Raw genomic sequence first — 21,746 nt, 5'->3', positions numbered from 1 at the left:
CCTGGAAGCTGTCTGAGTGCTCACATGTCCATCACTGCCACCCCACACGTGGCAGCATGCACAGTATCAGGAAGAATATTTGAACACCACTCTTGTCAGCTGCGATTAGCCTGGAGCCATCCTACGTTTCCACGACCTCAGTATTCCTGTATGTCAATTACTGTGCTGTACTTTCACACCAACTGGAGCCAGCTTCCTACAGCTAGCAGCTGAAATATAACTGTATCTCTTCCAAAAGTGTACCAAATGAACCCAGATGGCTACCTTTGTTTTAATACAAATCAATCCTTGTACTGTGATCAAAGGAAGCTGAGGATCAAATAAACTACTGAATAAATTAAGGAGCAGACATTAGGATTATTTTGATAGAACATTTTGATAGACTGATTACAACTAATAAATCCAACGTGGTATCACAGAAACGAGTATAGAAAAATAGTATTAAAATCATTATCAAACAACTCATTCATAATTTCAAATGATCTAATTTTTATTTTTTAACTCTAAGAATTGAAGTCAGTGGATTTAATGAAAATCTCTAACAAAACTAAGGGTATCATCTTGAAAATATTCTGGGAACTTGTGTCTTAGCACAGGTTTTCACCTCTGCTTTTTATACTGTAAGTTTGAATAAGTTACTTTAGAAAAAAAAGTCAGATTAATCTGCAAAGTAATAAGACACTGAGGAGTTACTTCAGGCAGTTGGCTCTGTTTGACACAGCTATTCACAACAGGTCAACCATTTCCAGCTCATCATACACAAATTGTTTTTAGCACAATTATTAGTATTAATACCAGGCTAATTCTAGTCTTATAACAGCCAAAAATAGGTGCTCTATTTAATACACCAAGAATCGTATCTCTGTGGGTAAAAGATGCAGGCTAATAACATCCTACAGCAAATAGAACGCTACGGTAAGCAATTGTCCCTAGGATATGAAGCCTACCTGATGCGCGGTAACTTGCTGCACAACCCTTCATTTGGTTACAACACTGTTATTTAGCACAGCAAAGACAACTAAAAATATTATCCAATGTTTTCATGCAACTAAAAGGCCACTGGTTTATTTCTTATTAGAAGTAAGTCTGAAACATTTCACATTAATTTACAACCAAGAAAAAGATCCTTAAGTATATCTCATGTAGGTGACATCAAGTCATTCACTCAATGCTAATTATTATTTCAAAAGTTAAATCCTGTTTTAAAAGGTTAAACATTTTGCAATTACATCTTGCCAAAAAATAGCATCAGTCTACAACCACGTAGAGAGCAGAAACCGAATTTCTATAGAGCCGCTACCATTTCTATGAAGTTACAATGCCAAGTGTTCCAGCATTCTGCAACAGTCACTGCTTCTCCCAATAGTTAAGATGGCAACAATTCCCTCTTTATTTTTTGCTGTGCACACAGAACCTACATAAATGGGAGAACTTTAATTCATAATTTCAGATACAAGGTAACAGGAGTGCTTCCAAGTCTTTTACTTTTTATGTAGACAATGAACACAGCTGTGCATGTGGAGCAAAAAGAATTTTTCTTCAAGGGCAGGTTCTTCTGCTGTCTTGGGCCATACATCATGCTGACGTGCTTCTTTCCTTTCACAGACAGCAAAGAAAACGCCCCATGCACATGGGAGTAACGGAGAAGTAAAGCTGAGATCCACCATGTCACCCATGGTGAGAGACCACTCCCAGAGTGGCCCACAAGATGAAGTGCAATGCAACAAACCCAGAGATCGAGTCAGTGACTCATATGCAGAGCAGGAAAGCCCAGTTTAACCAGTTAACAATAGTTGGATGTCTGAAAACACGGTTTTGTTTCCTTGAACCCTTGATGAAACCAATTGCTATGACTTGCATGTCACTCAGCAACGTGGAACAGATCTGTTCAAACCTGCAGCCTTCTTGTGGGAGAGTTCAGCACCCCCTCAAGCAGAGAGCCTCCAACCCTCAGCAGAGCCACTCTGCTAGGCTCAGCGAAGGCATGCCCAGAAGCTGGCACACCATGGTCCTCTCCTCTTGTGCCCACCTGCAGCCTCACACCCATCCATGCACCCCAGGCAGCACTGCAGCATCTCATCCATCTCAAAGTGCTCCTTTGTCACACAGAGACGGTTGGTGGGTCCCAGCAGCTCACTGACACACTGCATCTGGCACGTGAAGCCACAAACAGTGGAATGGCAGAGGGCTGTGCAACTAGTAGGAAGCTATCTTGGAATGCTTCACTTGGCTCTCAGCGCAACAGTACTTTCACTACAGAGGTAGCAAGCCTTTCCCATCACACTTCCTCTTGCCTTGGCATCCCTGAGCCACTCCTTAATGTTACTACCTCATACTTTCTTCTAGGTATCTGTTGTTGTCCCTCCCAGGATGGGCAGCAGGGGGGCCTGTTCACAATGAAGGACACCCACCAGCAGAACACAAGGACCTGGCTTCCTTCCCACTCTTCTGCTCATCTACCCTCTCTGCCTCCCCACTCATCCCTCAGCCTCATTTGCTCCTTTTGCAGCAGGTCTGGCAGCCCCGTCCCTGGAATGGGGACTCACCAATCTGCCACAGACACACACGGGCAGCACCTGAGGCAGGGCAGGAGCCCATGTAAGCCAGCTAGGACACAGCTCTCCCTCTTGGCAGCAACACAAGCAACTTCCCTCTTCCTCTCAGACCACGGTAATTCCTTCTGGGCAACATGGCATCAGTGGTGTAACACTGCTTTCCCTTCCCTTCGCACCATGGTCAAGACACATCCTTACCACGTGAAAGGCCGCACTGTCTCACATGCCACCAGATGGGGCACGTGCAGCATGGCTATTCAGCAAGATTCATGAACATGCTAGTGTTCATTCACCCCTAACAGTGTACAGAAAGGATTCTGACTCTGGCTCTGCATGGAAATTTCATCTGTCACACTGTGGACATGGTATTATTCACATATAACAGTTAAATACCATGTACAAGTGCAGTGAAAACCAGGGAGATCCAAGCTCACAACTGAAAAGGGAGCTTTTGTCCTGGCCATGCTGCAAAATATCAATACCTTTCCTGAGGGGGCAGACAGAAATCACCAGTGGACACTGTGCCATTCAGAGCACTGCCAGAGAACAGCTGAGAAAGATACAGGTCCTAAGTCCATCTCCAAGTAAGTGGGACTGAGGCCATCTCCCTTCAAGACAGAATGCCCAGAAGGTGCGTTACACTGAGGAAGTGGTTTGCATGGCCATAGGACAGCGATGTAATAGTCAAGTGGACAGAACAACACCAAGACAACAAAAATCATTTTGATCAATATTGTTCTCCCCACGGTCTTTCAGAATACTCTTTGCTCAAATGAGAAGCACAAGCTGAAGAAAATGACAGAATCTGGGAGTCTCGAATGGCATGAATAGCTGCATCTGTGGTCTGGTTGAAGAAAATCTTCGCAGATCCACTTCCCTCCAACAAGAAAGTGAAAGCAGCCCTCCCCTGCTCTACAAGGCCATTGCAAGGTGCTCAGACAAGGTAAGGGGTATGAGGATTGAGGGTCATGTAAGAACCTTAAACAGCTGTAAACTGTGACGTACAAGAACACCATCTTTGCAAAGACTGCATTTAAAATGGTGTTTATGCTTAGCTGCAGGTGCTCAGAGGATAGAATTTTATACTTGTAAAAACCAACATATCCCGGGCCTATGCACAGGGAGAGAGCATTGGGATTTTGCCAAGAATTTGTTCTGTTGCAGCATTTGCAGTCAGCCCAAACTGGAAGCATCCAGAGGGTCAGGGTCTGCTTCCCATTCCTGTGATGCCCTGCTACCATTCCACTTAAACCAGCAGATTATCAGTTCACTAGCATGAATCTAATGTGATCCAGACCCAGAGCATTTGAGCTAGCATTCAACCCTTTGCTTATGCTTCATATAACATACCGTTCAGAGAAAAATTACATACTCTGCAATTCTTGGACTTGCTGGCTTGGATTAAACCATTTCAATCTTAGTTCTGAATTTCCTCTGCAGCAAAAGTTAAGAGAGACATCAAACTTGTTCTCACTTTCAGAGAGACTGAACAAGAACCCAACTTGGTGAGGTAATACACAGTAACAGCAGCCCAAATTTCAACCCAAACCACACCACTTAGCTTGTCTGTCCTCATTAGCTCTTGGAGTTACAAATGAAGCAACAGGGCAGAGCTCTCAAACTTCTGCTTGGCACCATTTAGTTACGTAAATTATGGTCAGTCTCTAATTGACAGATCCATGAAGTACCCTTGGTACCCAAATGGTATTATCTGGAAAGGAATCAAAACTCTGTTCACCAAAATATTTATATTAGCTGAGAAAGCCAAACTCTCCCAAGAACGGAGCTGGCAAGCTTCCTCAGAGTCTCTCTGCCAGTGTAAAGCACAGAAAGCAGGCCCACCTACCACAACCCCTCTGTGCATGCCAAGGGCAGGTTAGTATTTTAAGAACAGTGCCAGCTATTTGTAAGGCCTCAAAAATCTGGAAACTTTGGAGCGTAGGAGCCGAATGAAGGATCTTGGGAACATCTCTCTTGACTCTTGGGCTGTGTACTTGAAGTAGTTCTGTGGATGTGCCAACACATCAAACAATGCTTTTATCAACTTCTTGTCCTAGAGAAAGGAAAGCAGATTTTACAGTGATTCCACAGGGAAATTAGGGTCAATATCACCAAAGCTTAATGACTAGTCAAATGGTAAAAAATTACAGACATTTTACTTTCCAAGAGCAAAGCTGACATTCAGGCTCCCGGGAATCACTGGAATTTTACATTTATTTTAATTAGTGACAGGATTTCTTCCTTTCTCATACTTCCAAAAACAGCAAAGAAAAACAAAACAAAAACCGAACCATCCAACCAAAAGAAAAAAAAAAACAAGAAACTATACCACCTTGGTGCTGATACCCAGCAAAAGAAAAGTCTACCTGAAATGTCATCCACTCAACGTACCCATTCAATTATCCCATAACTGAGGTGAAGTAGATTCCACCAAGAGATTTTTCACCCAGGAAGGACAAGCCCTTGCTAACCTACAGGTTACATGTAGCAGCACCAAGCACTTCTCCAAGAGATAAAATCCTATGTCACTCAGTTCGCCCACTGACTCTTTCCAGCACAATCTACATTAAGCTCAGGGGACTACCTTTATCACAAAAAGCCACCTATTTTCTCAGTAGATCCGACCTACCTTTAATATTTCTGGGCAAGGAGTATTTTACCTACTGCTCTGCACAATCAGGATGTGCTGATTCAAAGTGGCATGTGTCTGTTGCACCAAGTAGCAGATCAGGTGCAGAGCAGGAGGCAACCTCACTAGCACATGGGTGTCATTTTCATTCAAAACCAACATTTTAGTGGAAAGAACATACCTTAAGTATTTCTTGATGATTTTCAGATGCATAAAGTCTACCATCCCGAACGATGTCTTCTATTAGTTCTTGGTAATCCTCTATTGAGAATGCACAAGAGAGTCCTTTGCATGCTCATTTTATTTCCATATTCAATACCTCCCTTAGTTCTACAGTGAAGCCCTACCCCCAGAAGAACCAGTGGTATTTAGCTCTCATATCAGCAGTTATTCCAGTGCTGCACTGTTAAAACTTATCTGCAAATACCCACAACCCATTCTTGACTTCTTTCTATGATAAGAGAAAAAAGCTAAGAAGAAGCTTTCTTAAAAGGCAAACCTCCTGGCCAATCAGAACTCGAAAATCTTCAAAAGGAAAAGCGTCATCTGAAAAACCATCCACTATTAATGAAACTCTCCAGATCACCATGGAGGGGCACTCATTCACTACTCCAGTGTGAACAGAGATTGGCCACATTACATTCACATCACTCATGCTGAAGGACAAAGCCTCAGTTCCAGTCTCACTCCTGGTAACTCTGACAAGGACCAGAAGGGCCAGAGTTTCAAGAACAGGAATGTTTCTCCTCCACTACAACTACCACTGCTTCACAAAAACACTTATATAAATCAGCCTGTAAGATTCAGGAGCAAAATGCGAGAGAATGACCTCTCTGATAACAAGTTACATCTTATACCAGCAACACAATCAATTACAGAGGTATTTTGGGCTCTGCCCAATTCTTAACTGGGAGCAATCTGCCACCTGATGTAACCCAGAGCCAGGAAGGCATAAAGGTTGGTAAAAATTGGATGCTGGCTTCAAGTTCTGCATTTTGCCTTTGCAAGTCAGAGCTGTTTGGTTAGGTTTGTGAGAGACTGGAAATATGATTGCACTTAAGACTGCAGTGCAATGCAGTGATCCTTAACCTAGCTATAAATGAAAACAGCTACTGGAAGTGCCCTAACAGTGACACTGCTGAGAGCGCTGGGCTACCCTGCTTTTCAGCGAGGTCAAGGAGCCCACGAGGAGTTCTGCACTACTGCAGCTGCGCTGCTCCACACACATTCAGCTGTTCACATCCACTTACCATCATACGTTACGTAAGGAACTTGGAATCCTTTGGCACTGTTCCCTTCATTCGACTTGAACTGGATCCACAGCTTCTTAGACCTAGAAGTGAAAGCTATTGGGCGTTCGTAGGTCTGACAAGTTTCATATGTGGTCACTGAGTTGGAAGAAGCTTTCAAAGAAAACACACAATAGACAGTTGTCTGACAATGCCTTTTGCTAATAGGTGTATACAAATTAGATTAAACTACCATGACAAAAAAATGCATGCTACTGTTAAACAAGAAAAAAACAAACAAAAACAAAACAAACAACCTATCCTCTTTGTATTGTGGCAGGCCATCAGTGGATCACGAAATCATAGCATGGCTTGGATTGGAGGGAACCCTAAAGCCCACTCAGTTCCAACCCCCTGCTGTTGGCAGAGTTGCCACTGACTGGATGAGGATGCCCAGGGCCCCATCCAACCTGGCCTTGAGCGCCTTCAGAGACAGGGCTTCCACAGCTTCTCTGGGCAAAGAAGGGATGGCAGGCCATCAATGACTAGCTTCTTAGTCCAGGAATATTTTCCCTTTCTCTAAAAAACAGTCTACTGCTTGAAGGAAGTGCTCATACTAGAAACTGATGTTATTTATGCACACATCAAGCACCTGCAGGGACTAGCAAGCATCCCCTCTTCCCAACCCAGGCAAAAAATGCTTTGCACGATCCACAAATAGTTGGCTTGAACCATCTACCCCTTCTTAAGAATATTTCTCCCTTGTTTCACCTGAGCAGCCTTGCCAAATAGAATTTCCCAATTGTCATTTAAAGACATCTTACTCTTAAGTACAGGACAGTTGCACTACAATTGTTTAGTTTTTGCAAACAGCAATGCACATGAGAAGCCTGTGCTGCACACTGAAATAGATACCATATGCCTCAAAATCCATTTCAGACTTACAGCTTTTTCGCATCACCAGGTAGTCCCCACACTCATCTTCTATTGGTAGAAATATTTCTGGAACCACAATCAGAATGCGGCGTTTTGGCGGTGGGTTAATATTCCAAGTGCATTCGGTGTTTGCAGGATAGTCCCCAGGATAATTGGGTGATTCAATATACCCAGTGTAATCTCCCAGTTCACCTCCACACTGCCTATCTGAAAAAACAACGCAGCATATACGACTAGGAAAAGTAAGGGCATCCTTCAGCTCTCTATGCAGGCACCGTCAGAAGCAGTACATGACTGACAGGCACACAAACTTTTCTGTCTATATCTGATGCAGCTCCCTTTGACAAGCTTCACCTCACACTGCTGCTGCTTCTGCCTTTATGGTTTAATGCACGTTAAGAAAGTACAGAATCACAGAATCATTAAGGTTGGAAAAGACCAGTAAGATTATCTACTCCAATCACCAACCCATCACCACCATGCCCACTAAACCATGTCCCTCACTGCCACAGCTACTCTTTTCTTTGAACACCTCAAGGGATAGTGACTCTACCACCTCCCTGGGCAGCCTGTTCCAAAATACAGATTATCCTCTGTTAACATGGCAGGTACTATTGACCAAGACACAGTCAAGTAAAAAAGCATTTTTAAAAGGACAACACAATGGTCAAGCAAGGATGCTCCACCTGCTTGTACTAGACAGGACACTTTCACAGAAGCATCAGCTGAAGTCCAACTGGAGCCTGCTGTGTTCTCCTCAGGCACCATATCTGCAGCAGAACCAACAAGAGATATGCCAGGGCTCTTCCCTTCTCAGCTCAGCAACTCAGCAGCAGGAAAAATGCGTCCCATGCAGGATGCTCTCCCTGTGCTCCCCAGCTCTGGGTGCCCACAAGGTTCTGGGCACTACGGAACCACAACAGCTACGTGTGGGTGTGACATGCCCGTGGAGCAAAATCTCCAAGTTCCCAGCTTCTATAACAAATGGTTCCCAGAAACTTGCTTATATGCGTGCACGTACATATCTGTGTACAGATGTGCCTCTGAGGTTCTTCTGAGAGTTGCCTCTCCGTTTTGTACTTTCCCTCAGTTTGCCCTCAGCTTCCCACACTATAGCTCCCATAATCTAGAAGAGTGGCTTTTTGTAATTGCCTCTTTCAAAGATTGTTATTAAGAAGAAATTCTTACTAATTTAATAAGTTCCGTAGCCAACTTCTATTCCTTTTAATTGAAAGGAAAGAAATCAAGATGCCAAGAATACAAACTTGTTCTGCTATGCCTTGGGAGAGAGGATTTAACAGCATGACCCAGAGTGACACAGCACCAGCTAGCAAAACACAACCAACACTCACCTTATCAGGAAGGATGAAACCAGTCTGCAGAAATGGTCTCCCATGAACCTCAGTAAGTCATGCTGGAGATGCAAGCAAGCAGCAAAAGAGGAGCAACACCACTGCCTTCTCTCCAAGCCCCCTGGAGCAAAGCTAAATTTTGCTCTTAAGGCCACTCTGAATATTGACAGCCTGGTCTTTTCATTTGTGACAGATGATAAAACCTATCTTGCTAGACTTACTTTTGCACTGCGTTATATTTGTGGATCCGTCATAATCTGTAGTGGTGTTTCCAGGGCAAGAAATACAGTAATTCTGTCCAAACTCAGGCTGGTATGTCCCAACCATGCAGCGAATACACCGATGAGTTGTCGTATTGTAGAAATGGCCAGGTGAACACTGAACTGGGAAGCATTTAAATATGCAGCATGATTAACAAGTCAAGAGTACAAGCCATATATTATCTTCACTCTCAACACCATCCCCATCTGTTTCTTTTCATTTGTAGGACTACAAACAAATCTCTTCCTATTCCTTCTGCATCATTTGACAAGTTTACTTCTCTCAGCTCAGCTTAACTTCTGAATAATTTATTGCGTTGCCTTCAAATGTAGCTTTCTGTGCTGCACAGTCTCTCATTTTTCCTTTTTTCCACTCTGTTCCTTTCAGGCTCTGCTTACTCCCAGATAATTGCCCTCGCTGAGTTTTTTATTCAAGCAGCTCAGTTTAGAGTTCTTCCCTATGTGGTTCACTGCCATTCCATAATCCAAAACACTTCAAATACAAGTTCCAAACAGCTCTTGCACCTGCGATTCCACATCTCACATGGCCACACACAAAACCATTAGCTCTTCATTCCAGTTGATGCAAGAAATTCCTTGAATATCTACTCTAATTTGAAAACTAGGCCTTGTTTACAGACCTGTTTTTGTTCGTGTTAAATAGAATTAAAATCAGTTCCTCTTATCTTGAGCCAAAGTTTTTGGTCATTTTTTTTGTTTAGCAATGTAACTTTGCAAAATCAAGTGCAAAACAGTATTTGGTGTATTTTTATTTTCACTCCACAGTGGAAAACCTTGGGAGTAGATGGCATGGCAGCTCCACTGCACTCAAGTTTAGAGGACCATGTGAAGTACTGCACAGTTAAGATGAATAACAGCCATTATTAACATGAAAAAATATTTTCTTATTTACACTTTAGAACTGCAGTTCTCTCCTTCACAGTTTGAAGTCACTGGTTAAACCCATGACGTCAATACAGTATACTGGTCCTGATTTTCTCTAGGGAAATCTTTTTCTTGCAGCAAAGTAGCTTTTCCATCAGAACAGTAGGATTCATCAAATCTTGGTCTTACCTTTGGTCTCACAGTCCTGAAACAAGGACGTGCTGCTGTGTCTTGTCGTCAGACCCCCTCCGCAGGGGAAGCAGGACACTCGCCCAGCTTCAGGCTGGTACGTTCCAATGGGGCACGGCAGACAGGGCTTGAAGCCGTCAGGAGAATATTCACCTGGTGAGCACTGATCTAGAGGAAGAAGAACACAGGAGCTTCAATTCATACATTATAATGGAGGTAAGTAATGAGTTTGCAGATGACCCAAAACTCCATCGTGCAACTGTTTTTCCTCTTTAACCAAGAAGTGAGGGCCAGGGTTTCAGAACGTGAGTGACAGAAAGAGCTCAATACATAGAGCTCAATCAAGAGCTCAATACACTGTACCCTTCAAACCTGACACCAACACTGATAACCCCTGGTGCTGGTGAGCTCTGGTGGACTGGAACAGCCTTCACACTTTGTTGCCAGGCTACGCTGGACACTAAGCCTGACCAGTGCTTTCTGTTAATCTGTACAGAGCAATAACGTAGCGATTATCTCTTCTTTCTAAAGAACTCTCAGACCTCTGCCAAATGAAAAAAAATAATACTGAAATTGAGACATCAAAAATGTACTTCCAGATTTCTAAAAGTATTTTCATATTAGTGATTGGTGAATTATTGTACTTCATAACTGCTGAGGTTACTGAATTGTCCGAAAAGCTCAAGTGCAACCAGGAATCGTGCAAATTCACTAAGCATTTGATGTGGCTCAAAGACTTTTAAAGCAGAAATATTCTTGCCAATAGTGATTCTTGGATAATGATCATCTGTGCACTGGATGGTTGTGTTCTGCATGACGCATGGATAACATCAACCAGACTGATTATACTTGAACACATAGTCTGATATTATCTAATAAACCCAGCTATACTTATGGGTATCTGACAAAATCTGTGTTTGAAACTTTTCACAAAAGAACTGATTTCAGTGCCAGTATTTAATAATCACCCTGTTCTGGAAGGTAAAAAATAGTGTTGCAGTTGTTCAGCCGTGCTGAAAAATTCTGTCCTTTTAAAGACCTGTTACAATAACAAACTGTTAGTTTTAGTTTATAGCTCCAATAAATCACTCAGTGAATAGCTGTTTTGTTAGGAAGTTAAATTGGCCTTGGCTTCATTTCAGGATATATGACTAACAACAAGCAGAGCATTAACTACTGGTCATGATCAGTGATGAAGAATGTTGTTTATTGCTGATAAATCGAGTGTAGTAGTAAGTGTTTTTCCTTCGCTTAAAAATAAAATACAGCAGAATTATGCAATGCTCCGTAGCTTATCGATGAAAGCTAGTGCAGAAGGAGACTGTCTCAGCTCTTGGTTCTAACTTTTTCCACCACACATCACTTCTGCTCTCTTAAGTACACACATTCATGTGCTCCCAAGGTTTTCTTCATTTTATAAACATTTCTACAGAACACTCATCACTCCTTGTGCAACTTAACAAAAAACGGATGAAGTAAGGCTTTCATTGCAACAATCCTAGTAAGGTAAGGAAAGACTAATTACAGCTCTGTGATGAGGAGACACAATCAAGGTTAGCAAAGGCGATTCTGAGAAGCAGCTACTGGCTTCAGGAACCAAGAGGCAATGAAAAGATTAGTGAAAATCTCCTTCCCCACAAAAGCCCCATGGTTCTACAGGCAATCCATCCACCAAGCATCCTCAGTGGAGGCTGTACGCCTGCTCTATCCCCTCCATCTGTCTTTTTCCCTTCTTCTTAATCATGCACAAAGTTCAGATTGTTTATGTGCATTTTGGGCTTGTTGCTGCTGTTTTGTTTTTGAACAGTATACTACTTTGCACTGATACATATAAAATCATACAAATTCCACCTTAAAACTGTTTTCTGAACTTACTCTCAGTCCAGTAGGTTGGCTAAGAGGGAAACGTGTCTCAGGCAGGAACCAAATCCACATCATTCATGTGACAATGTTACTTTTGAGTACTTATGCCATCAGCTCTCTTGTGACAGCTTTACCATTTGGATCTCCTTGAAAGCTCTCGTTGTAAAACTGTAAAGCTTTCTATGGTACAAAACTGAATTAATCTAAAACTTCTCAGATCGTTCAGCAAAGTCCATAATTTTTAGAAATTTGCACTGAGTTAGTAAAACCTAAAGGTTCTCCTTGAACATCAGTGAGACTCTGAACACCCTTACAGGCACTGCACAACTGAACTCTGAGAGCAAGGGAAAAAAGGGGCAGAAGCATCAGAGGGTCTGTTTCTGTGCCTTACCTCCACACTGGGACACACTGTGAGTTCCAGCTAATTTTTGGTTTCCAGGATTCTGGGGACTGGGGCAAAAGACACAAGTTATTTGTCCTTCCTCATCCTAGTAAGTTCCACTAGTGCATAAAACACAGCTTTCTCGTTCCCCATCACAGTACACTCTCATACTGCAGCTAACTAGCAACAAGAAAAAATATCAGCTTACTAACAATTGGCTTGTCCATGGAGTTTTGGTTTGTATGATACCACCACCCCAGGAAGGAAGTGCTGGCCACTCTCTGCTCAGAAATTACTTGCTATCAGGGCCCCAGCACACAAAGCTGCCTTCTAAGACAGGGTGGGTGAGGGGAACACTAGCTGTTTTCACAACAGAGGTCATTGGTTTATTAGATAGCATTTGTGATGTGGCTCCTGGGATTAGGGAGCTCAGATCTGGATGGAGAGGTCCACGAGGGTACTCCACACCTTTTCATGGTTTATGGCCTAAGAAATGTATTGGTTTCTTTATGCTACTATCTCAACCCAAGCTTTCCTAAGCAGTACAGCTGCCCAGACAATCTGAGCCACAGATGCAATCCCTGTAAACTGCTCCTTGTTCCTCCCCAGAGAGGAGACCCAGTCCAGTCATCTCATTCCTCTGGAGCACAGAGCAGGGCTAATGAGAGAAGCATGTTTAGAAACTCATCGCACTCACCAGGACTCAGTTTAGCTTAACAGACAGACTTGGTGTTAGGTTCAATTATAGTATCATTAACCATGGGAAAAATACTTCAATACAGATACCATCCCACAGAAATCTGCAGAAAGTTAGGATGGCACAAATGAACCCTCTCTGAAAAACAAAAAATAAAAATAAAACGGAGAGTTCAAAACTTCTCCTGTCAGAGCATCTGTTTAAATGAAACTAAAAACGCCTATGAGCCTCTAGGAGTTATTATGAACTCTAGGAGTTTCACAAAACTAGAAGCTGCACAGTCCCTCCTGACACATGGGAAATACCCACTCAAAACAACATCTGAGGATGTGCAAATAATGGCATAAATCAGAATCCTCCTTGCTGGCTTTGCTCTTTTTTCAGAAACCGGATTGTTTTTCTCCAAACGAACAAAAGAACCAATTGCCTCTAGTAGACTTCATTTCTGCAGCCACTGTCTTTGTTGGTCTTCAATGCCCATTAAAAAAAACTGGTCTTGAATCTCATGCAGCTGTTTTAAGGGGGGAAAGGGAAAAAAAAAAAGAGTGAAAGCTTTTCTGATGCAAAAACAAGAAAATAAAAGAAGAGGGGGCACAGGGAACCAGGATTAAGGGTTACAAAGACACTTAGAGGCTCTTCCTCTCTTTTCAGCACATCGGCCTTTGAGTGTTTGCTCCTCTAGACAAATGCTGTAGTATTTCAGTGGATAAGAAGGTGAACCTTATAAAGAAGGTCATGATCCACCATTTTACCGTTTTCTTAAGAATCACGCCTTGACTTTATAAGGATAATTACCAACAACTGGCACAAATCAATTCTGAAACCGCATCCTTTATGTTATTGTACCGTAGCAGTTCACACACTTAGGGCACATGAGACAGTCATGTCTTAAGGACTCGTGTCTTAAACCTATGGTTGCAAACAGGCTAACAAAAAGCACTCTGACATTTAATCATTTATTTTTTCTTGACAGTTTTATAAAAACATAAAAAATAAATGCAATTTGCAGTTCTCCATTGCATGGAAATGCAACTACCAGTTGCAACAACTGCAACAGCAGTCAGCACTTTCCTCTTTAAATATCTTTTATCATACTTCCATGGTGCCAGTATCATATCACATTTAAGCTTTAAGACTATTTTGTTAATATTTTGTCTGCATCCTCTAAACTAAGGGGACAAAACTGCTGGATGCTGAGCAGTGAAAGGCATCTGCATCTCCCACCCAAGATAAAGCTGCTCAGCATTTACATCAGAGCAGTACCTATACCAGTGCTCATGCTTGCTGTTCTCTTAAGTGGCTGCTCTGTGGATTAATCCATTTGTAACTGCAGCAAGGTTGTGCTGACATATCCTTCTACACAGCAAGTTCAGCGAACATTACTTTTGTCTGCCTTCCATCATATATTAAAATAGTCACGTATCTAACAGGAAAAAATACTAAACACAAAGCTGTACTTTCAACTCCACGAGGCACAATCAACATATGACAGCACTTAAGTGGTGGCAAAACCAGATGAATTGCTTGTTGCTTCTCCCTTGGTGGAAAATACCTGCAGGCAAAACGTCTACAGTAGCTGTCTTTTTCTTCTCTTTCTGTATGGATGCCACTGTTAATCAGATTATGACAAGGAATCGTCAGTATTTGAAGAGTTGGTCTTTGGCTATCTGCTTCAACTCTAGCTCATACTGAAGAGTAACTACTTGTAGCCTAATTAGTGAACAAAAACTGCATTCTCCCCAAGACAAATCTGCTCTCAAAGCAGCACACAGCATTTCCAGCATCCTCAGATGGTCCAGTCTTGAAGTACCACCATTCCAATAGGCAATTTTTTTATGATAAGATTTACTGCAGTGTGGAAAGATCACACACACTGCTGTGAGAATCCAGAATTCTCTGGGAAGGTTGATGAAGGTTCCATTTCCCGTGATGTACATTTACAGCGACCTACAGCAGGCTGCTCCATGTGGGTCATTCTCAGGACTTCACAGAATTAATGAGCCAGTACTAAATACGCTTCCTCACTGGCACAGAGCTTGCACGCTAGGTAGGAAACTACAACATCTGGGCCACAAAAGCATCAGAAAAGCCTGAACAGGACTTGATGCTAAACAGCAAACTTGGAATGAAATACACAACTCTTTGGAATCCACTGTGAATTCCCTTTCACCATCAACAGCTGTTAAAAGAACAGCAGACACACATGTAACCATTCAGCCCACTAAGGACGATTACATCTAATATGTTCCTGGTGCCTTACTAGATCTTCTGTTCTGCAGCATGTCCCACTGTGTCAGCAGGACTCAAAGCAGGAAAACCAGGAAAAGCACTACCTCAGCAGAAGTGCAAAGCAAATGCAGCCCAGTTACCTGAGATAAATGGGTCAGAGCGGGCACTGGCCAGGTTTCCCCTCCTACACTGCTCAGATTCTACTGACACTTCAGACAGTGCTGTGTCAGTAGAAATCTACTGCAGTAAGAGGGCCAGAACAAGACTGATTCAATACAGCTGTATCTAACCCAGAGAGATTCCAAATATTTTGTTTTAAAACACATATTTGAACAACAGTGAACTGCATTCCACTTGCTATCTGGATCACAGAAGACTTGTTAGGCCCTAGCTGTACTTTTTCCATCACTGTTTTCTGCTTCTCTGGTCAGATTGAGCAAAATCTTTTTGCCAAAGATTGCTGCCTGTCCTGAGAACAAATCCCTCAGTGGCACTGAGTTCGTCTGCTGACCCGGTATCTCTTGCTATAGAGTTACTTCCGCACCAGAATCATTACTATGCCTGGATACACAGGGCCACAACCAGCCCAGTAGCTCTCAGCGGCTCTGCAGAACAGTCAGATCAAAATAAAATGAGAAAATCCTGCTCTCACACACACCCACGAGCTCGCTTCTTTCTCTTCTTCCACAATGCTCCTGCCCCATTCTCTCCTCCCCAACCCATTTCTCAGGTCCTTCTGACCAGCAGTCAGACAGCAGCAGTGGTCGCCCAGTGCTGCTTTACCAACACAATCGGTTTTTCTAAGGAAATGAGGCATGTGTAATAGCACTGCCTCTGCGTGTTGTACTCTTATGTTCCCTCAGAAACCAGCAAACTTTTGATTTAGCTTCCAGCAATGTGACAAAAGGCGTGGAGAAGTTTCAAAGGTACCACGTTTCTGTAAGCTTAATGTAAGTATGTGTGGAACATAAAAGCGGAGAAGGGAGACGTTAGCATCTATTCAAGTAAAAGGTGTTGTGGAGGCTCCACCCCATTTCATGACAGCAAATCCACCCAAGGACATGAATAATTGCACCTTTTTAGGCATAAGACCCCCAGGGAATTCTATCTTACAGAACTCACTGCTCCCACCAGAACCTGTTAAGATGTGTAGGGTGAACCGTGGCACCATTGCAGAAAAAGAGTCCAGACCTTTACAAGTTCCTCTTCAAAACACTTGTCTTCATATACGCTCCGCGTCTCTGACTGCTTTTGCCACAGACAGGCTATTTTCTGACCTTCTCCAGAAGGTCCCTTGCTCTCTGAACTAGCACAGAAGTGCCACGTAAGCAGTCCATTTGTAATGAGAAAAGAAACTGGCTCTGTGACTACCTAAAAATAATTGTTTCCCTGTTGTTCCACTTCCCAATTGTAACTCACATTAGTTGAGGACAAAAGCAAAGATGATTTCTCTGGGTCCACTTACCTGTAGAGTTTTTAGCTTACTCATTGCTACTGTTTTTCCAGATTAAATCATAGATGGGCTTGAAAGCATATTGTACTCCATACAACAGCCTGAGGCAGAGACATTTTCAAATCATTCCTGCAGCATCAGACACAACAGCTTGAAAACATCCACCTAACCTCAGCGTGATGAAGGCTTCAACGTTTTTCAGGCTTATTATAATGCTACAAAAATTATATACGTATAAATGTACGCTTTTTTCTGATAGAATTCCCAAGTAATTCCCTAGGCTTACTTGCTTACACAGACATTTTAAACAACAAAAAAAGCATTTTTTCTGTTATTTGCATTCAAGTTTTTTCAAAACTAGATGGGAAAATTGATCCTAAGCCTGAGTGGGACGCTGCTGGAAGATGTACTAATTCAGCCTGACAAGCATTTTAAAGGCTTGCTGATTCACAAAACCACTTACATGCTACATACCCTACGCAGCCTGAACTAGCCGTCATGGCTGTTAGACCCCTGTCAAGACAACATCTGACCCTTCTCCTTAACTTTTGTGCTTTGGAAGTATTTATTGTGGGTTTCACTATGGCGGGGCCCTTTAGTGTCATGATAATTGAGATTTTTTTTTCTCAGTACTGGCCTAGAAAACCTCTTTTCTCTGTGAAGTTATAACTCTGACATGAAAACTCTCTGAGAATTAGAGCTTAACCAGCAAAGTGCTCAACAACTTCTTTGGAATAAGCAAGATAACAAAATGTTCACAAGTTCAGAAACACAGGATTACACCAGATGGAAAATGCAGTGTTTTATAAGTAACACTGATGGTGCAACGGTGCCCGGCATTAAGCCCTCAGGTTTTCTACCTTTGAGTTTACTGTAGGTTTTGCATCATCCATAACGAAGTACACTATGCTGAGCACTTATTCTACTGTACTACAGCAATAAATACATAGAGAGACACATATCAGTAGCACAAACAGTACACTCTACTACACCCCACACAGTCCTCCTGCCTCCTGGAGGAGCTTCCTGCGATGCCTCCATGCCTGCCAGACCTGAGCAAAACCATAAAACGCTCACGATGGTTTGTTCCTAATTTACACTCACTTACCACATCTGCTACCCACATGCATCTGTCCCACACCACATGACTGCTGTGGCTCTGATAGCTTGAGGGACTTCCTGGTCACTTCATAGTCCATGCCAGAGACACGAACCCGGAACTGGTCCCTGCTGACTGTCTTCCGTAAGGTTCGAATGGTTTTACGGAACCTCTTCTCTGTCTTTTTTCGGGCACAGCGCACATCACACGTATCTGAAAAGTACCAAGGGTGAAACCTGAATAAGTGACTGTGCACAAAAATCCACCCGGTGCCACTCACTGAGAACACAGCTTTTGTGAACAAGTCTGAAATCCCTACGGAACGGGCAAAACCGGAGGGCTTCAAGAAAATTAATCAGACCAGAAAACTTTAATCCATGGGCAGCTCTTTGATCTTAGAAACCATCCCCATCTCTCTTTTTGAAGCATGAAACTTAATTTTCAAAACAGGAGATACTTTTTAATTATCATTTTGCATAAAGACAGAAGTGAAAAATACAGAAATTAATGAGAAGCAAACCATAAGAAGCTTCAAATCGCACCTTGGATTATTTTCCAACCAACCTGTCACCTCCTTTTGGCTCATTTCAAGCTCAAAGTCCGCAGTGATAAAAATCTCTCTGGTTCCTGGCAGTCTACTGAGGGCTCCATGGACTTTCTTGCCGGAGCTGCACGTTAGGTTTACATAGTGGAAGCTCTCCATTACTGAATTATGTCTCTCTGTATGAACAAAATTAAAGGAAGCAAAAGCTTGGCCAGCTATGTTATTAGATACTCACCAGTCTTTGGTGCAAATTTAATCATGAACACTTCAAGGGGAGCAAATGACTCAATCCACACACCAGTAAATGAACATTTTCTCCAGTTTCTCAATGGGTGTACGCTCATGCAGAATCCTGACTGCTATGCACCTATGGATGTACTTTGAGGTGGAGCCCCCAGAGCTGCCATGGCTTTGAGGCATGCATGATTCACTGCTAGGATTAGAGCTTGGTTGCGGCGCTCAGCCTGCATCCCCTGGGTTTTGCTAAGGAGGTTCCAATGAATTTGCCTTTCTACCATGCAAAACATCTTAAAATTGTAACTCTGCCTGCACCAGGCAGGCTGCTGGAGGGAAACGATTCTGCACTCACATGAAGCATGTGAAAAACGCATTAGCTTATAATGGTGTTTAAACTAAGTGATGGCTGCATTCACAAGACATTTGGAGACCATTTTCAATCCCTCAAAGAAGGAAACAAGATTTAGTTAAAGAAAACATTCAGAATAAGCTCTGGTTCACAATTATGTACTTTCCGCTGAGTATCTAGCATAGTTCATCACTGTTACTCTTCTAAGGACAAACAAACTGACATGCTGATTCACTGTATTATTAAGAAACTTTTTTTTCTCCTCTCCCCCCCCAAGTATCCTCATTTCCTGCTGACTTTGTATATTCTGTCTTGGAACAGATGAAGAGCTGACCTCACTACGTCCATCTGGGGCTGCTAAAGTATAAGAGGAAAAGAAGAGAAAAGAGGAATAATCCTTTAGCAATAGTCAGTGTAAGAGGCCCAGAGCATCTTCACTGATGCATCAGAGAGTAAGCAGCAGGCAATAGAGGAAAAAAGAGAAAGAAAGAATAGAAAGGAAGGAAAGGACAATATCAAAATAAAAAGAAGTATGGATGATTTTACCAGGAACTTACTGGCAGCGATGCAGACAAAGAAGCAGGACTTTCCTAGCAAACTCTAAGGTTGTCACAGGAAAGTCCTGTCACCTGAAACACCTACTGCAAGAATCTTGGCTGAGAAGGAGTATGATTCATGGGGTTAGTAAGAAGTAGAAAGTTTGCACCCCTCTGTGCACTTCCTATCAGGAAAGCATTTAAAAACCGCACAGATATTACTCTAACCTGCTTACCTGCATATTTAAATTCATACCTGGTATCATCTGTTCCAGGCCTTCTTGAAACATCTCGGTCTTTTTCAAACTACATTTTCCTTCATTTAATTTAAAGGTTACACTTATCTTGATGGTTGAATTATCTTCAGAAAGAAACAACGATATGTTATTTTAAAAAGAGAATGGAAAATTTGGAAAAACCTAATATCACAATGATGCTATCAAAAATATGCTGACATAAAGGGAAAAGCAGTCATCACAGAGGATCTAAAGAGACGGCAGCTTCCTATTGCTGTGAAGCTGGTTCTCAACTGGAATTGGAACAAAGTGTGATAGATTTCACTTAAAATAAAAGATAGACAGAATGAGATCAAATCAAGAACTGCTTCTGGGCAAAATCAAATAAATGTTGGCTGAAAAAAAAAAAAAAGAGATACTTCAAACAACACTAGTTCAGAAAATGATTTACTTTTATATAACACAGCACTTCATCTGTTTATCTACAGATGCCTTCTAAACTCCTCTGTCCAACAACTCAACCTAGAACTTGTATATTGCCAACACCTTCAATTTGAATGTCTGAAAAGAGCCACAGTACTCCTGGCCTCGCAGTTCATTCCATTACCAGTCCATTTCTCTTTCCTTACTCTTAAATCTTAGATTGGGTGATGCTGATGAAGCAGTACAAGGGGAACTCTGCTGTAATCATGAACTGCAGTCAGGAAGTAGAGGAAAGAAAAACAGAGGGAGCAAAATGGAGCATGAAAGTAGAAGGAAAATCAACAGAACACCCCTATTTCACTGTCATCTATTGGAAGAAATCAGTCACATCATGCAACAGTAAATCTAGTAATTACCCAGCCAAGTGGATGCATTTGTATTTTGCTGCTTTTTCTTAAGTTGAGATGAGCTGCCACAGGTGAGAGAGTAGGCATCTTGTGTTCCTAACAGACAGACCATACAGACAGACAGTAAAGACATAGGGTCTGTGCACAGACTGAAGACTCCTGTCATATAAGAGGCATTCTTAATTTGTTGATCTGCATCATCATCTTCATCTTTTTCAATGATGTTATTCATAAAATACTCAACAATAGTTTGGGATTGAGGGATTTAAAGGATTCAGGAAGGAAAGAATCATCCATCCCAGAAGCACCAGCCAAGTCTGCGTGCTGTGTCCTGAGGCTGGAGGGACTGTGCAGGCAGAGCTCAGACCCCACGCAGGGCTGGAATGCCTTCGTGCCTTTGAGCCGTGGCTCTCAGGGCCAATTAAGGAATGGCCCAGGGAGCACAGAGAATTCTGCCCTGTCCCCTTCAGCTTCAAAAAGACGGTTGTCATGAGAAGGGAATCTGAGGGTAGAGTGGTTATAAAGGACAGGGAAAGGGGGGCTTTCCTGGAACACCAACCGGGATACAGCCTTTTATCTGTACTAAAAGAGGAAAGGTCCCTCTTGATTATCTGTTTCTTGAGGCTTCCATGAGGGTTATGAGTTTTGCTACTCTTTCACTATCTGAAGAATCATATGCTTGAGCTTTTTTTCACTTTTGTGCTTAGTTGTTGGGCTTTTGTTGTTGTTGTTTTGGACTTACCAGAAACTACCCGAACATCTGAAGAGCAGCTTAAGAAGCATCTATCACTCCCACCACTCTTAATGCAGTGCAGCAATACCTTGGGTGACATATTACCAGGCAAGGACTCCTTTATCTCTAAACAGGATAAAACAAATACTCACAGGAGAAGTAAAACGTATACACACATGTTGCTAAGAAATAAATGGGTATGCAGCTTCTTATGCAGCTGGTACCAGAGAGCACCCATGCAATTAATAGGCTGTTTAGACAGAAAAGGAAAGCAAAATAACATCACTGAAAGATCCCATAACATCCATCAGCAAACTTTCTCATGCAGGGAAGCAACAGGGAATAAATAGATAAAAGCACATGAAAGAACATCAAAGTCCCCCAAAGTATCTCCTGTTTTTTTTGGATTTGTTTGTTTGTTTGTTTTTACCAGTTTCAACATCAGTACCGTCATGCCTGATTAAAAAGTAAAACAGAATGCAGGGAACAATGACTCCTACCACTTAACTGGACAGACCAAGAT

General features: G+C 42.3%; 1 protein-coding gene across 1 annotated transcript in view; it reads right to left on the bottom strand.

Moving 5' to 3' along the window:
• The window catches only part of SCUBE2 (signal peptide, CUB domain and EGF like domain containing 2), a 38,759-nt gene continuing 17,370 nt past the window's right edge, over positions 358-21,746 (bottom strand). Inside the window, exons 12-22 of the mRNA XM_021402126.1 lie at positions 21,233-21,349; positions 20,500-20,586; positions 19,681-19,785; positions 18,323-18,478; positions 17,768-17,971; positions 10,036-10,203; positions 8,923-9,084; positions 7,359-7,556; positions 6,435-6,587; positions 5,366-5,445; positions 358-4,608 (exon numbers count right to left, since the gene is read on the bottom strand). Of these exons, the coding sequence (XP_021257801.1) occupies positions 4,456-4,608; positions 5,366-5,445; positions 6,435-6,587; positions 7,359-7,556; positions 8,923-9,084; positions 10,036-10,203; positions 17,768-17,971; positions 18,323-18,478; positions 19,681-19,785; positions 20,500-20,586; positions 21,233-21,349 (1,583 nt within the window). The 3' untranslated portion in view covers positions 358-4,455. The remainder of the gene's footprint in view (positions 4,609-5,365; positions 5,446-6,434; positions 6,588-7,358; positions 7,557-8,922; positions 9,085-10,035; positions 10,204-17,767; positions 17,972-18,322; positions 18,479-19,680; positions 19,786-20,499; positions 20,587-21,232; positions 21,350-21,746) is intronic.

Source organism: Numida meleagris, chromosome 6, assembly GCF_002078875.1.
Source record: "Numida meleagris isolate 19003 breed g44 Domestic line chromosome 6, NumMel1.0, whole genome shotgun sequence".
Lineage (NCBI taxonomy): Eukaryota > Metazoa > Chordata > Aves > Galliformes > Numididae > Numida > Numida meleagris.
Note: the sequence above shows the minus strand (reverse complement) of the source record. Positions and strands in the feature narration are given on the sequence as shown.